General features: G+C 53.3%; 1 protein-coding gene across 2 annotated transcripts; it reads left to right on the top strand.

Annotated features, from left to right (window-relative positions):
* The first annotated feature begins 760 nt into the window (after positions 1-760).
* Positions 761-10426, top strand: NRN1 (neuritin 1). Of its 2 annotated transcripts, XR_003755727.2 has the most exons (4): positions 761-1021; positions 5692-5836; positions 6309-6749; positions 9161-9247. XR_003755727.2 is itself a non-coding variant. In XM_029054082.2 (3 exons), exons 1-3 carry the CDS (start codon positions 967-969, stop codon positions 9393-9395), a joined length of 435 nt encoding a protein of 144 aa, XP_028909915.1. In that variant the 5' UTR covers positions 761-966; the 3' UTR covers positions 9396-10426. The 2 variants fall into 2 exon arrangements, 1 of the variants encoding a protein (XP_028909915.1); XM_029054082.2 differs by lacking the exon at positions 6309-6749 and having other exon boundaries at positions 9161-10426.
* Positions 10427-15933: the final 5507 nt, after the last annotated feature.

The raw sequence follows: 15933 nt of genomic DNA, 5'->3' as shown, positions 1-15933 counted from the left end.
CATCCCTTGTCTCTCTTCTCCACCACCCCCCCAAAAATCGAGTCGCTTCTCTGCTGACCGAACTACAAAGATTTTCCATTTGTTAGAAAAAAGACGTGATTAAATACTCCGAGCTCTGTGTGCGTGTGCATGCATGCGTGTGTTGTGTGTGTCCGTGTGTTGAGTGTGCGCCCGCGCACCAGGCTGCATACAAAGCTCAGCTGTTCGGGTGGGAGGAGAGATAGGGGTAGGGGGAACGCTCCAGGATTAATAGATCGTGATTAGTTTTTTTAAATTATCATTATTATTTTGCTCTAGAAACTCCCTGCAGTATTAAAACCTTCATAAGAGGGACGGATTTTTCGATGTGAAACTGCTGGTGGGTATTGTGGGGAGGGAAGGCACGAGAAGAGGGGGCGGTTAAGAGAAATGCAGTCGTGGAGTGGCGACCCGAGAGACGGGTCCTCGCTCGATTGGGGTTAGAAACGGGGTTTTCCGCAATCGAAGGGGGGGAGAGAGGGGGTGACGGAGATCAGAAGGAAAAATTTTCACCGAGGGAAGAGAGATGCCGTTCCGATTGCACATTAATGAGCACTAGCTGAATAATCCCAGCTTCTGATGACTATAAATGGCGATTCTCTTCCAAGGTGCCTATATTAAAAAAAAAAAAAATCATTCAGTGTCATTCTCCACGTCAGGCCTGCCGGTGGGCGTGGGGCTGAGCTCCCCCCGCCCCCGCCTAATGGAGTGAACCATTTCTAGCTCCTCTCTCTCTCTCTCCCTCTCTTTCTCCCTCTCTCTCTCTCCTGTCTCCCTCTCCTCTCTCTCCCCCTCCGTCCCTCTCTCTTTCTCGCTTTTTCCCCCCTCTGTCTGCAAAGTCTCTGCTGCGGGAACTTATTGGCGATGCCTATTTTTCAGCGTTTCCCCGCGTTTTCCAAGGCAACTCTCTAAAGATCTGCAGTCGCAAATGGTTTTACTAAATGTAGGATGGGACTTAAGTTGAACGGCAGATGTATTTCACTGATCCTCGCTGTGCAGCTAGGTAAGTGACCGGCCAAAAGATTGATCAAGTTTTATGCCCCCCCCAAAAAACACCCCAGTCGGTGCCTGTAGCCAGCGCACGTCCTAAATAACTTGAAGGGATGGAGCGAAGTGATGCCTTGGGGACAGACGGTGCGCTCTGTGGACGGCTCTCTCGTTTTCTGGCCAAAGGGGTCAAAACCCACAGAGAGGGACGAATGGGTGGAACTCGAACCCCGTTTTGGCGATTGCCTTAAGTGAGCGGACTGGTCTGGCCTTCAGCTCGCAAGAGCTGTTCGCATTCTCTGTCATTTTTACCGCGTTCATCCATTTTTGCTTCTGGGGCCGTAGTCCTCTCGTGGTGGATGGGAGCTGGGAGAAAGACTTGGAGTCCAAGGGGACCGAAAGGCATATTTTTGAGGGGCGGGTGGGGTGACCTGGCTAGAACCGAAAAGTTTACGGACCGAGAGCCAGGGACTCGTCCCCGGGTTCACTCTGCTGCATCTAGAACTTTGCATTCCTCCGTAGCTCCCAGCTGCAGCGGGTGGAGAAGGGAGCCCCAGAAAGTGCCAAGTGGGAAATCAGCAGTGAGAATCTTGCTGACCGGACTGAATGCCTGACAGAACAAAAAGCAGAAGATTTCGTGGCATTCTGGTTCCCACGGGGTGAACTAGGCTCTTTCGATCCACCCAGACCCATCGATATGCAAGCACACGCGTGTTGGGGATGGGTTACTTAAAATAGAATAGGTTTCTAAAATACCCTGATGTTTGCGGGTGGGAGGGAGGAAGGAGAGAGAAGAGAGTCAGGTGCATTTGCACAACGTCCTCTGTGATGGAATGTTTATAATCGCACACGTTAGGGAGAGCTTGAATGCTAAACCTGTTTGCATCCGGAATCGGGCAAATGTTAGGGGAAAACTGGGAATATCCCAGTGTGTGGTCTCTGGTCGGATCGCTAATTAAAATGACCCGGAGCGAAGGCGCTGCCAAACGGAGTCCACAGAGGGGGAAAAAAAAAAAAAATAGAAAACTCTTCAAGCGGGCTTTCCGCCGACGGAGGAAATTACAGGCGAACATCTTTTAAGGCAGTACAGATCTTTGCGGGGTTTTTTCTGGGTTGGGGGTGAGATACAGGTTGAAGATATAGAGGACTGGGAAGGGGAAACACGGTGTATTAATATTGCCTCCTGAGGAAATAGAGAGTGTTTTGGGGGAGAGGAGTGGAAAAGCCGGACGTCGGAACACTAGACTCTATCTGCAGGGTTTTGGGGGGGAGGGGGAGGTTAGTGTTTTGTGTTGGTTTTAATGCCCAAATGTTCTGAACAAGAATCTTTACAGTTTCAAATAATTTCCAAATACCAAACCGTTTTCTCATCCTACCTGGTAGTGGGATACGAGAGGAGAGAATGGGATTTGGGGGAGGGAGGGAGGAGGAGAACGGTGTGTGAATGTCACTGTGGCTTGGTTTGTCTTTGAAAGAGTCGAGCCGACTTGGCTATGAATATTTCATCTCTTTAATACTGGCACGAGTGCAAAAAAAAAGAGCTTAAATGAATGGGCATTTTATTGAATCCGAATTGGCGGATATTGGAAATAAAATGAAATCGGCAGTTTCCTGAAAACTTTGGAGGAGCACCGGAAAACGGTTGAATTTGAGGTTGAAGTTTCGAATCCGAAAAGAAATGGTCTGCTCTCTGTTTTTCCAAGCAAAGCAGAATGCATTTGAAGTGAGCTATCCGGCTCGAGTCCCGGTGGGAAGAGCTTTGCTTTGTAGACGGACGAAATGCAAGCTGTCTTGTACTCCGGATGCATTAACCTCTGCTCAGAAATGACCGTAGGTTGGGCATGGAATTGAAGCTTAACGAATTATTTGTTCCCGAATGCAAGCACTTCCCCGCAATAGTTCCCGGGTCTTTATTAATTCATGGTTAGGAGCCGTCCGAAATCATTGACATTTGGCAGGAAAAGTGGAACTGGGGAGGGGTGGAGAGGAGAACGAAAGAGGAGGGTAGTGAGAGGGGCTGGGAATGATCGACTGCATGAATGGAGACGATACTAGGGAAGAAAATTAAGGAAATCGGAGAAGACACACGCATTAAACGCGGGGAAGCAACATTTACACTAAGAGACCCGATTAGAAGCCACATTAAGGGAAGTCGCAATTATAGACCGGGACCGGCACCTACTCTGACGTGTGCCTCCCAAATCAGCCCCGGATTGCAAATCTCACGTCCTTCTGCAATGTAGTCCAACAAAATGGGCTCGCGGGGGCAAGATTCGGTTCTTTTAATCACACACACACAAGCTCGAGGGCCTTTCCTTCGAGCGGGGCTTCGACTGAGCAATTTTTTTTAACCAACCGCATGTACCTGGAATGAGTGGGCTGGAGCTGCCAAGGTGGTTGGGGTTGGGGAGGGGAAGAGGCGAGTTGAACCAGCAATTCCGCATTTCGGAGAGTGCGTTGAGCCGTTGTAGCTCTACGTGGCTAGTGGCGGGACCCTTAGGGATCGTCGGCGATTTGTCTCTTAGGGTGCTCAGCTGCATCGTTCGGCTTCTCTGAGCTCCAAGGTGCCCTAGAGCCGACCGTGAGGACCCGCCGCCCCCGGGGACTGCTCGAGGGATAGGGACCGACCTCCCCGGCCGCGGCGGAGGACTGAGCTTCTCATGTGTATGTGGTGTCTGTCTGTCTCTGTCCCCGGAGGCGGAGTGGACCCCGGCCGGAGATCCCTGGGTGGGGTCCCGAGGATCTGAGCCGAGCAGGAGCCCTACTCACCAAGCCCAATTTGCCTGAGATTAGTGCAACTGGGGGACCCCTTTCCCCAGCCCCTCTCCACCGCCCTCTCGCCTCTTCCCCCTCCGGATCTCCAGCGCCGGTACAACTGGTGCCGAGCCTGGGGCCTAATGGAGTTACTGGTGGAGAGTGGGAGGGGGAGAGGCGGGGGGGAGTGGGGGCGTGGAGAGGAGTGAGATGAAGTCATTCACTCACTCTCGGGGATCCTGACCGCCGTCCCCTAGGAGGAATTGGAGAAGGGCTTCCTTCCTTCCCTTCCTTCCTTTCCTTCCCTTCCCTTCCTTTCCTTCGTTCCTTTCCTTCCTTCCCTTTCTTCCCTTTCTTCCTTTCGTTCCTCCCTCCCTTCCTTCCCTGTCTTTCTTCCCTCCTTCCTTCTTTCCCTTCCCTCCCTCCCTCTCCGGACCCTCCCCCGAGGGGTGGGGGGGAGCTCGCCCTCCTCCCCCAGGGAGGATTTTCCGGGCCCCCGGGTGGGACAGGGCGTGGGCGTCCCGCGCCTTCGCCTATCGCCCCCTTCGAGGTGATGGGTGGAAAACCAGAAAAGGGGGGAAGGGGGCGGCGCCGCTCCACCTCGGCCCCTGCCCCGGGGTCGCCCTCCTTGCCCTTGAGCGGTGAGGCGGGCGTTCCCAGAGGAAGAGCCGTCGGGGACCCTGCTTCCCCCCTGGGGGGCTCGGGGTTGGGGGGGGGGGCTGAGCGGGGAAGGCTTGCGGCCCGCCTGCAGTGCGGCGAAGGCCGAGGCCCTCGGGCTGCCCCACGGCGGCAGCCACGGGCCCCCGGGGGAGGGACGTGACCCGCACACCCCCGTGTCCCTCCCGGCTCCATCACCCCCCCGGCCCACATCCATCTCTTTCGGGACTGTAGTTGTCGCTCCGTCCGGAGAGAGTCCAATCAATCCCTTCCCTATGCAGCATCACTTCCCTCTCCCGCTGGTGGTTCCCCTCGTCTTCTGTTTACATTATGCAGCACGGGCCATATTGTTCGATGTGCTTCAGTCGGAATCTGCCTTCCCAACAGTAGGGGGAGGGGTGTTTGTGTGTTGTGTGTGTTGTGTGTGTTGTGTGTGGGTGTACGCGCGTGCTTGTGTGTGCGTCGGAGGGGTGTCTCCGCCATGTCCAAATTTTCGTCGCGTAAGGTAAAAATTGGTATGAGAGGGAATCCAGAAACTATTTTCCCTTCCCCCTTCTCCTCCCTCTGTTCCCCTCTCCACTCTCCCACCTTGATTTAAAGCGAACTACTTTATTATCCTTCCTTCTTGATCTCGGTTCCTCTCGGCACGACCGGAACTGAAAACAGAAACCAGCACTTACATAACACGGAGGAGAGTGTGAGGAGAGGAGAGGTGGAGATGAGCGGTCGGGAGAAATAGGGTCCAAGGAAAGCTTCCCGCCCTCCCGATCCCCCCAGATCGTTCTGCAGGAAGCCCACGGCGCGGTGCCTTTCCCCGTTTCCAAATCAGCCGTTCCTGCCGTTCGTTTCTCATTCAAAATTAATCGTGTCTGGTGGCGGAGATGCTAATGGGGACAGCAGGCTGCGCTGCCGAAGAGGAGGAGGGGGTGGTAATTGTGGAGGGAAGAGGAGGAAAATAAAGAAGAGGAAATGAAGAGACGGAACAAGGAGAAAGAAAAGGAGAGGAGGAAGAGGCAAGGCGAGGGAGAGGAAAGGAGGAGGGAGAGGAGGAGATGGAGGAGGGGGAAGGAGTGGTAGAGGCTGCTGGCGGAGGCGGCAGGTCCTGTTTCTCAGGGTTGGGTTCGCGAGAAGGAATCCAAGGTGTCGGGCGGGGCCGGGCCCGGGCCCGAAGCCGTGCGGCGGCGGCTCCTCCAGCGAGAGGGGATGGTGGGGCCTCCGGGATGTGTCCCAGCTGCGATGGTGCTGATCCGTGTCCCCTGCCCTCCTCCCCCGCAGCGTACCTGGTGCAAGCGGTGAAGGCAGCCGGGAAGTGCGATGCTGTCTTTAAGGGCTTTTCCGACTGTTTGCTCAAGCTGGGGGACAGCATGGCCAACTACCCGCAGGGCCTGGACGACAAGACAAACCTCCAAACCGTCTGCGAGTAAGTCTCCCCCGTCTTCGTGTTCATTTCTTTACTTGGGAGCTCTTATTAGCCTGAAAACCCGGCCCTTTCGATCCCCCTCCCGCCCTCAAGCCACCCAGTCTCCCCTCCACGGGCTGAGCTTAATAGCACCTCTCTCTTTCTTGCGCTTCCTCTCCTCCTTCCCTCTTTCCCTTCTTCCCTTTCCCTCCTTCCTCCTTCCCTCCCTCCCTTCCTCCCCATCCCTCTCCCGGAGAGAGGTGCTTTGGCGGCTCGTTGTCCTGGAGGGCAGCGCATCCTCCCCCTTGCCAACCTTGCCCACCTCTTCCCCGCATCTTTCTGTTTTGACCTCAGCTGCGGCGCTCGCCGCTGATAGTCTGACTCGGAACGGTTAGATTGCCCCGGAATCGTTGTCGTTCGAACGGACTTGCAGGCTCCCTCTCGCCCTGTGCAATATTCACGCATCCATCTCTACGTGCGTTTTGTCTCCAAGGAGAAGCGCGTCAGTGCGGGTATTTTGCAGAGGCGCCTCTTCCAAACGAGATGTTGCATTCAACATCTTAACGATCGAGGGGGTCGCAGGACTGCTGCCGGCGTTGACAGGGCTCTTAACAGGGGGCCGACTGCTTCCCGACACCGATTTGCCCCTAGGTTGTTTTGTTTTGTTTTCTTTTCTTTTTGGCCCCAAGTGAGATGCCAAGCCCCGGCCCCACAACACACACGGAGACACACACACATACACACACACACACGGGCCAAGGTTACAGTCCATCCTCAGAAATAGCCCTTCCGGCCCCTCTGATTCCCGAGCCGGGAGGGAGATGGTTCTTCTTGTTCTCCAAATCATCGAGCTTATACGAAGAACAAACAGAACGATGGAAGATTTCGTTAACAAGGCAGATTCCTTCTTGGGAGACGCACCCGCATACGACAGGTATTCGATATCTAGATCATATCATTTTCAAATGGTTTCTCTGTAGGTGATATACAGCACCCATAGGACACCTTCTTGGGAACGCCCAAGAAGGGAACCGGACTGGCTTTTGGAATCCTTTTCGCTTGAAAGCGCGTGGAACTTTATGAGCAGCCATGCTAACGGCCTAAAAAAAAAAAAGCTTATTTTCGTTCTGCCTTTTCGTTTGGACCGAGGGGCGCTTTGCGCAAAAGGCCGTTGTCCCCGTCTAACATTTCCACCAGGTGGAAACTGGCCAGAATCCGAATCCTCCGTATCTGCTGGGACCCCGATTAAAAATATGCCGGGTTCCTTAATTCTTCAGGAGGACCTGGGTCTTATTGGAGGCTGCGAGAATTCGATTTTTCCACTCACAGTTGGCTTCGTGTGGGGGCGGGGGTGGAGGGCGGGGTGGGGATGTGTGTGTGGCGGTGGGGGGGGGGGGGGGCGGCGAGCTCCATCCTTGATGCGGTTCAGGTCAGGAGCAGGTCCTGCCAGCGGCGTCTCTTCTCGCGCTCCTCCGGTTGCTTCATTCATTCGGTGGTATTTCTTGAGCGCTTACTGTGTGCAGAGCACTGTACTAAGCGCTCGGGAAAATAGAGTACGACAATAAACAGTGACGTTCCCTGCCCACGACGAGTTTACAGTCTAGAATCTAGAGCTCCCTCCCTGTGTTGATCCCGCCCTGCCCATCCGTGGCCTCCTCTCCCCTGTCCTGTCCCGCCGTACCCTGCCCTGTCGTGACCTGCCCTAGCTTCTCCTGTCCCGCTTCATCCTCTCCTCCCCTCCCTCCCCGCTCGCCGGGCTTTCCCGGTGTGGGACGAAGATTGGAGAGGGTTTGTGGAGAAGCAGCGTGGCTCAGTGGAAAGAGCACGGGCTTGGGAGTCAGAGGTCATGAGTTCGAATCCCGGCTGTGCCACTTGTCAGCTGTGTGACTGTGGGCAAGTCACTTCACTTCTCTGGGCCTCAGTTCCCTCATCTGTAAAATGGGGATGAAGACTGTGAGCCCCACATGGGACGACCTGATTCCCCTGTGTCTACCCCAGCGCTTAGAACAGTGCACGGCACATAGTAAGCGCTTAACAAATACCAACATTATTATTATTATTATTGTATCCCTCGGGAGGCGAGATCAGGGCTGAAGGGCGCGCGAACACACACCCACTCACCCATCCCCCCCCCACGCCCCCCGGCAGTCACTCCCTCGGGAGCCCCCGGCCGAGGAGAGGTGGGCAGAAGGAGGGGGATGGGAGTAGGGAGGGTGGATGGTGCCCCCCCCCCCCAGCCCCGAGGTCGAGCGGCCAGCGGCGTCCCACGGGGAAGAAGTCAGCCCCGGGCCCCTGGGTGGAGTTTTCCCGGGAGAGGGCGTAGGGAAGGACAGAGTTGCTGGGCGGGAGAGGGATCGGGTGAAGTCCGGGAATAAAAAGTCTCCAGCGAGGGCGAGAAGAGGACGGCAGAAGCAGAGAAGGAGCTCGCTTAGTACAGTGCTCTGCACATGGTTAAGCCCAGCTCAGTCCAGCTTAGTGGAGTCCAGTTCAGGATAGTCCAAGATCGTGTCACCCAAGTCATTCTCGGCCATCGTAGCGTAACCCAGTGCTCCCTGTCCAGCCGAGTGAGGCCTAGTGCAGGCCAGTCTAAGCCCAGTGTAGCCCCGTGCAGCCCCAGTGTAGCCCAATCCAGCCCAGTCAGCCCCAGTCTAGCCCCAGTCTAGCCAAGCCGCCCCTGCGTTTCTAGTCATCAGAAACTCAGAGTGGTCTCCGGCCAGGGATTTGGGCCACTTCCTTTACTCCGTTATAGGGGGGAGTGGGAAGGGGAAGGAGGTGGGGCACCGAATAGTAGAACTCGCCCTTGGTGGGAGAAGTAGAAAGGAAGATGAAAATGAGAAAGGAGAGAGAGAGGAAGAGACGAACAGGAAGAAAAGGGGAAGGAGGGAGGGAAAGGGGAGCGGGACGGGGGAAGGGGAGAGAGACTGAGAGACAGACCAGAGGGGGCAAACGAGAAACCTTTCTAGATGGAAGATTAATGGGCAGCAGTCAGTTGGGTTCGAATGGGGTCTCCCTGCTTCCCCCCAGGGCCGGCAAGAACCTGGGCCCCCCGGGGACCCCGCCTCTCCCTTTTCGGAGGGGTTTTTTTTGGTTGTTGGTCTTTGTTTTTGTTTTTGCGGGGGGTGGGGGGTTATTTTTTTCTTTAGCCAAAGCTCCCGACTCGACAGAGGAAGGCAAGGCGAGGAGGGCTAGGGGGCGGGCGGGGCGAGGTGAGGGGCGCAGGGATGGATGGCTTGGTCGGGGGGAGGTTGGCTGAACCAGCGCGGGGGGTGTGGAGGGACGCGGGGTTGGGGGAGGCGAAAGCCCATAAAGTGACTTTGCTTCCTGTTCTGTTCTGTTCCTCGCCAGATACTGGGACGATTTCCATGCCTGTACCACCACAGCCCTTGCGGATTGCCAGGAAGGGGCGACAGATCTTTGGGAAAAACTGAAAAAAGAATCCAAAAACCTCAATTTCCAAGGCAGCTTATTTGAACTGTGCGGAGAAAGCAATGGGTCGGCTCCCCTTTCTCTCCTCCTCCCGGCCTTCCCTTTGCTATGGGGGCTTCTCTCTGCTGCCCTAGCGACCTGGATCTCGATCTGAGGAGGCGCCGGCCCTGCGCTGACACATACACGTGCGCACCCACAAGTATACACACAAGTACACACACACGTACACACACACACACAGAGTCTCTCTCTTCTCTCTCTCTTTCCCACCCGCACACAAACCCACACTCACTCCACAGAAACTGGATTTATAGAGGAAGCTTCCATCCGTTTGGGGGGACGTTGTGATTCTCTGTGATGCTGAAAACACCCATGTAGGATCGTGGAATACGTTATTCTCCTTTTATTGTTTTGTGTATTTGATTTGCCAAATGTTACCAAACAGTGAGCAACAACAGCCAAAATCGGACCTCAGCTTTATTATGTCTTCAAACAAAAATAGAAAACGCCAGTCCACCCCCTTTTATTCTTATTATTCTTATTTTTTTTTTTGCAAAAGAATCTCAGGAACGGCCCTGGGCCATCTAATATATAAATCATGGTAACACATGACAAGGGATGGGCTCCTCTTAATATATACAAAAATGTGGGGAGAAGGCCACGGGAATCGGATTGAAGATAGATGTCTACGTGTGAAGCATATGGTGAATAATTCACAATCTCTATTGCATCTTTCTTCCACAGTATCTTGTTTTGATCATTTCCCCCGCAAATTTTCCCTGGAGAAAAGAAAAAAGGACAGTTAAACGGGGAGAGGGCTGGGAGGGGGAGAGAGGAGAGTAGAGGTATCTATCGACCACTGGAATGGATGCTGTTAAGGTTACTGACCGTTAGCTTTACCTGCTGTTGTCAAGGCATCTTTTCAAGTTCACTGCCTTCGTTTCCCCTTCCCTCTCTCGTCTTAGATGTTACACATACAGTAATGCCTGAATATCCAACGGTGTAGATCACAAAGGGGGCTTAAAATGTTAACCTAAAGTAGAGTATAACATTTTGACGTAAAAGAGCCTTGATTTTAAAAAAGAGAGATGTAATTTAAGAAGTTTATTATAAATTAAAATCAGCAAAAAAATTTGCTACAAAGTTATAGAGAAGAAGTATAAAATAAAAAGTATTGTTTGAAAAGAGGGTGTCGTTTATTGCCTAAGGCACGGCTGCTGACTTCGCCCGGATTCCTGGAATTAAGAGACAGGTCTAAATGGACTCCCCGTAGAAAGAGGGCATCGATGATGAAGAGGTCGGTCCGAAAGCGGTTTCACCCTCCTCCGCCTGCCTCCAGGCGATTCCTCAAAAGAGACGGGTGTGTGAGTGGTGTGACTCATCAGCGTTGTTTGCTTGAGAATCCCTTCCGAAAATACATTTTAAAATCAACTGATTTAGCCAACAACAATTCCCACTGGGGTCTGGGAGAGCCTGCGTTTTGCACCGTGCCAGAAAACACCGCCTTTAATTGGAGTATTCAACTCAGATCGCCCCCTTCCCTCAACAGCCTCCTCCTCTTCCTTCCTTCCTCCTTTCTCCTCCTCCTCCTCCTCTCTCTCCTCCTCCTCAAATAGGGAAGCGTTGTGCTCTAGTGGATAAGGCAAGGGCTTGGGAGTCAGGGAAACTGGCCTGCTGGGTGACCCTGGGCAAGTTTTGCTAGGCCTCAGTTTCCTCATCTCTAAAATAGGGATTCAGTACCTATTCTTCCTCCTACTTAAACTTTGAGCCCCATGTGGGAGAGAGACTGTGTCTGAACCGATGATCGGTATCTACCTTAGCGCTTAGTAGAGTGCAGCGCCGAACGATCATTATTATTACTGTTACAACGGATTACTCACAATAATCATAATGATAATTTTGGTATTGGAGAAGCGCTTACTATGTGCCAAGCACTGTTCTAAGCGCTGGATAGATACAAGGTCAACAGGTTGTCCCACGTGGGGCTCACAGTTCTAATCCCCATTTCACGGAGGAGGTAACTGAGGCACAGAGAAGTTAAGTGACTTACCCAAGGTCACACAGCAGACGAGCGGAGGAGCCTCTGCGGTCCGACTAGCTCTCGCAACCTCTCTTGTCTCCATCCGTGGACAGGGTAGACCAAGACTCCTTCTCTGGGTGGGGGGCCGGATGGGGCACAGGAGAAGAAACGATCTGCAATTGGAGGCGCGCGAGAGAGAAGGGTGGGAAGGGAAAGAGAAGAAACAGTGTGTGGTTTCCCGCGAACTCCAGTCGAAAGTCAGCTCCGACGTGGAAAAGAGACCACCATTAACCGTGGCGGGAGATGGAGAGAAAGGCTGCCTTCCCCGGGAGGGATCAGATGAGCTTTTTCATAATTAATAAGACAGCTCAGCTGAAAAGGAGAGGAGACGGGGCCCTATTGATTTGGGAAGCCGACGCTACTTCAACCTCTCCTATTTATAGACTCCCGGTGGCTTTCTAAAGAAGTAAACATTCAAGAGTAAACAGGGCCATTCTAACCCGGACTGAAGTCAGGAGAATGAAGAGAGGGGAGCGGGGAGGGCCGGTGGGACCGAGGCTATTTTAAGCTGGGCCTCTTCAGGGGAAAGACGCCTTTCTCCGGGCGAGATGGGGCGGGGGCGAGGGGAGAGGAGGCTGGAAGAGGCGGGGTGGAATTGGGTGCAACAACCCTCTCTGGCAGAGCCCCCGCCACCGTCCGTAATTCCGAAATGCAATGTGTAAACCGTAGCGCATGGAACCGTTCATAAATCAAAGCCAGCGGGTCGCCGTCCAATCTGCATCTCCCCAACGTATTAAATCCCGGCAACGAACCCGTCCCAGATGGGAAGCCAGACGCCTCCAGCCCTGGGAGCAGAGTGGATTTTTCATGATTAACTCGGTTGGCTTAGGCGATCCCAGGTCCCCAGCTCTCTAACACCGGGGTCTGCTTTTCCCTTTTACTCCCCTCCCCCGCCCCTTTAATCTTGTCCCCTCCCTAGGAAGAAACCCGAGATGATCTTGATTTTCGCAGATGACGGACAGGCGGAGAGTCGATCTTCTTCGTTCCATCGCGCGGCGGCCTTTTAATGTTCGTGTCTCCACTGCGCCAGTTAGAAAGAACGAGGTCCGTTCTTTCCAATTCGTTTCCCGCCCACGGTCCTACTGGGCAGCGTTGGGTTCCGATCCTAGGTGTTCCCCTGGAATCAGGAAACGGTAAACGTAGGTGAAATCAACCGGGCGTGGGGCGAAAGGGAAGGGGACGGCGCCCATTCCCTCCCATTTTCGGGCTTTTGGCTGTCTTCTCCCCCCGTCCAGTGGGTTGATGAGGAAAAGAGTTGGCAAGGGAATTGCATCCCGGCGAAGACCTCCGAGCTGGGCTGGGGGATGTGGGGCCCGGAGGGATGGGGTAGGGTGGAAGGGGGAGGGTTTTGGATGGTCAGGGGAGTCCCCAGGGCGAGCCGCCTTTCTCCAGATATCCCTCATCCCTGGATATAGTTCCCTAAACGTGGCTTAATGGAAAGAGCGCGGGGCTGGGAAGTCAGAGGACCTGAGTTCTAATCCCAGCTCCACCACTCGTCTTCTGGGTGACTTTGGGCAAGAAGCAGAGTGGCTTAGTGGAAAGAGTACGGGCTGGGGAGTCAGAGGACGCGGGTTCTAATCCTAGCTCCGCCACTTGTCAGCTGGGTGACTTTGGGCGAGTCACTTCACTTCTCTGGGCCTCAGTTCCCTTATCTGTAACATGAGGATGAAGACCGGGAGTCCCACCTGGGACCAGCTGGTTCCCGTGTATCTCCCCCAGCGCTTAGAAAGTGCTCGGCCCAGAGTAAGCGCTGAATAAATACCATAATGATGCTTTCCGAGCGCTTAGCACGGTGCTCCGCCCACCGTAAGCGCTCAGTAAATACGATCGAATGAATGAACGAATAATAATAATAATAATGAATGAATGGGATGGATGAATAATTGATTGCAAATCGTTTCAAACCCGCCCCCCTCCCGGAAAACCGTGAGCTCGGCAGTGAGGGTTTTTCCTCTTCCTCTCGATCCTTCCCTGTTATTATTATTCTTCTCTGTGCCTCAGTTTCCTCCTCTGGAACAAAAGGGGGATTAAGACTGTGAGCCTCACGTGGGCCTACCTGATTACCTTGTATCTCCCCCAGAGCTTAGAACAGCGCTTGGCACCATAATTATTATTAAGATTATTGCCGCTCGCTGATGGTCCCCTCCCCCCCGCCTAATTGGGCCAAGCGGACTCTGTCCCCGCCCCCCATCCCGCCCCCGTCGCCCGCGGGAGCCCGTGGGTCGCCCCAACGGGGCGATCGCCTGGCACCCGGATTAAATCAGGAACCCGAGCCCGTCTCGTTAGCTCTCATCATCACGGAGACGAGCCCTGCTTCCATCCAGGGAGCTGTTAAACTGGCGAGAAAATAACGGGGAGGGGGACGGGGCTAGAAGGTGCCGGGGGGTGGCTGGCAGAGGGGATGGAAGGAGAAGGGAAGGATGGAGAGGGAGAGCAGACACCCTCACTGCCGAACTCACGGTTTTCCGGGAGGGTGTTTGAAACGATTTTCAATCATTCATTCATCCATTCAATTCATTCATTCAACGTATTAAGTGTCTACCGGGTGCACAACGTTTGCAAGAACACAGCAGAAGGTAAAATTCACCGTCCTTCCCGCTAAGGAGTCGACCGCCTAATGGGACATCACCCTTGACTCCTCTCTCTCATACAATCCACAGATTTCAGCCTCCCGCTAAATCCGCAACTCACAGATTCAATCTATCCCTAGATCCTGGCGGTTCGACTTCCGCAACATCGCTAAAATCCATCCTTTCCTCTCCAACCGAACTGCTATCACGCTAATCCAAGCACTTCTCCTATCTCACCTTGATAACTGTGTCCACCTCCTCGCTGACCTCCCAGCCTCCCATCTCTCCCCATTCCGGTCCATACTTCACCCTGCTGCCTGGATCATTTTTCTACAAAAACTCCCAGTCCACGTTTCCCCACTCCTCAAGAACCTCCACTGGTCGCCCATCCACTTCCACGTAGAACAATAACTCCTCATCGGCTTTCAAGCACTCAATCGCCTTGCCCCCTCCTACCTCGCCTCACTACTCTCCTACTACAACCCAGCTCCCGCACTTCATTCTTTTAATGCCAACCTATCTACCGTACCCAGATCTCTCATCTATCTTGCCTCTGACCTCTCGCCAACATCCTGCCTCTTCATATCCGACAGACAATTACAGTCCCCACTTCAAAGCCTTATTAAAGGTACATCTCCTTCGAAGAGGCCCTCACTGACTGAGCCCTCTTTTGCTTTTCTTCCACTCCCTTCAGTGTTGTCCTGACTTACTCCCTCTCTTCATCCCCTCTCCCAGCCCCACAGCACTTATGTACATATCTGTAATTTGTATCTATTAATGGCTCTCTCTCCCTCTAGACTGTATGCTCATTGTGGGCAGAGAATGTGTCTGTTATATTGTTACACTGTAAGCTCCCAAGCGCTTAGTACAGTGCCCTGTGCACAATAAACGCTCAACAAATACAATTGATTGAACTCTTGCCCTCTGTGTGTTCATACAGCATCGGGTGTGATGGTCACATAGGTTTGGGAGTTAAGTACAGGTCCTGTCCCGTGGAAAATGAGGTATGGAGTGGGATAAGTGGGGGAGTACAATATATCAATGAGCTTACAGTGTATGTGTAAGAGAGAGAGTTTTGTGGGTGTATGTATGAGTTTTGGTACCTATATTTGTGTAGAGTCAGGTCACATTTCTGCTGCTGCTGCTGCTGCTATGGCTGCTAATCTGGTCCTCCACTGACCCATGAAACTGGACAGAGCCTGGGGAATTGCACTACCTACATGCTTGCCAGGCAGCTTCCTCATCCGCTCTAACGGACTCTGGCTCCCCAGCCAGCACGGACTTTTTCATTTGTTCATTCTGAATTTGGGATCTTAGTTTTCTAGGAGACTCCAAACTTCATCTGAACACTTCCCTCTCTAAATCCTGTCTCAGCTCAGCTCTCCATGAAAGTATGTTTTGGGGCAGAGAAATTTCCACTAAAAATAGCTTCCTGGCCTCATTTCACAGAGGCTTAGCCCATTTTGGGCCACCAACCAAAGGTGAACAGTTTCATAGTCTTGTAGACGAAACAAATATTAGAGGAGTTGTCCTGAGGGTATGGTAAGGGAACCCCAGAAGCCCTGGCTTTAGTCAGTACTTTTGTCTGATGGACATAACACATTGCAGACTTCTATAACCCTCCGTCCCTGTCCCTCTACCCAGCCGCCATGCTGCTGGCCTCGAGTCACTCCCCAAATACCAGGCGGGTTTGTAGTGAGATGGGAGGGTAAGTGTAGCCTTCCAGTCTCCAGGCAACAGCTGTCAGTCATGGGATTACCCGGGCTGATCAGGAGGCAGCCTGACCCAGAAACCTTGGGGCCCTCGAGGTTGTCGGATGAACTTTCTGGGCTAGGAAGGAGCTTCCCTTTCAGATACATTGAAAATCCCTCCACAACTATTATACAGCTAGCACATGAGAGAGGCCTCACTAGCTTTTTCTTTTCTTTCACTTTAATTCTTATAGCGCCTTCTAAAAAAAAAAAAAGCTCAGCTGCACTAAAACCCTGCCAGTCCCAGTAGAGCCCGAATGCTCAGAGAGCTGTCACCGGGGGCTGGTGGGG

This window comes from Ornithorhynchus anatinus, chromosome X3, assembly GCF_004115215.2.
Source record: "Ornithorhynchus anatinus isolate Pmale09 chromosome X3, mOrnAna1.pri.v4, whole genome shotgun sequence".
Classification (NCBI taxonomy): Eukaryota; Metazoa; Chordata; class Mammalia; order Monotremata; family Ornithorhynchidae; genus Ornithorhynchus; species Ornithorhynchus anatinus.
This window is presented reverse-complemented; position numbering and strand designations above follow the sequence as displayed.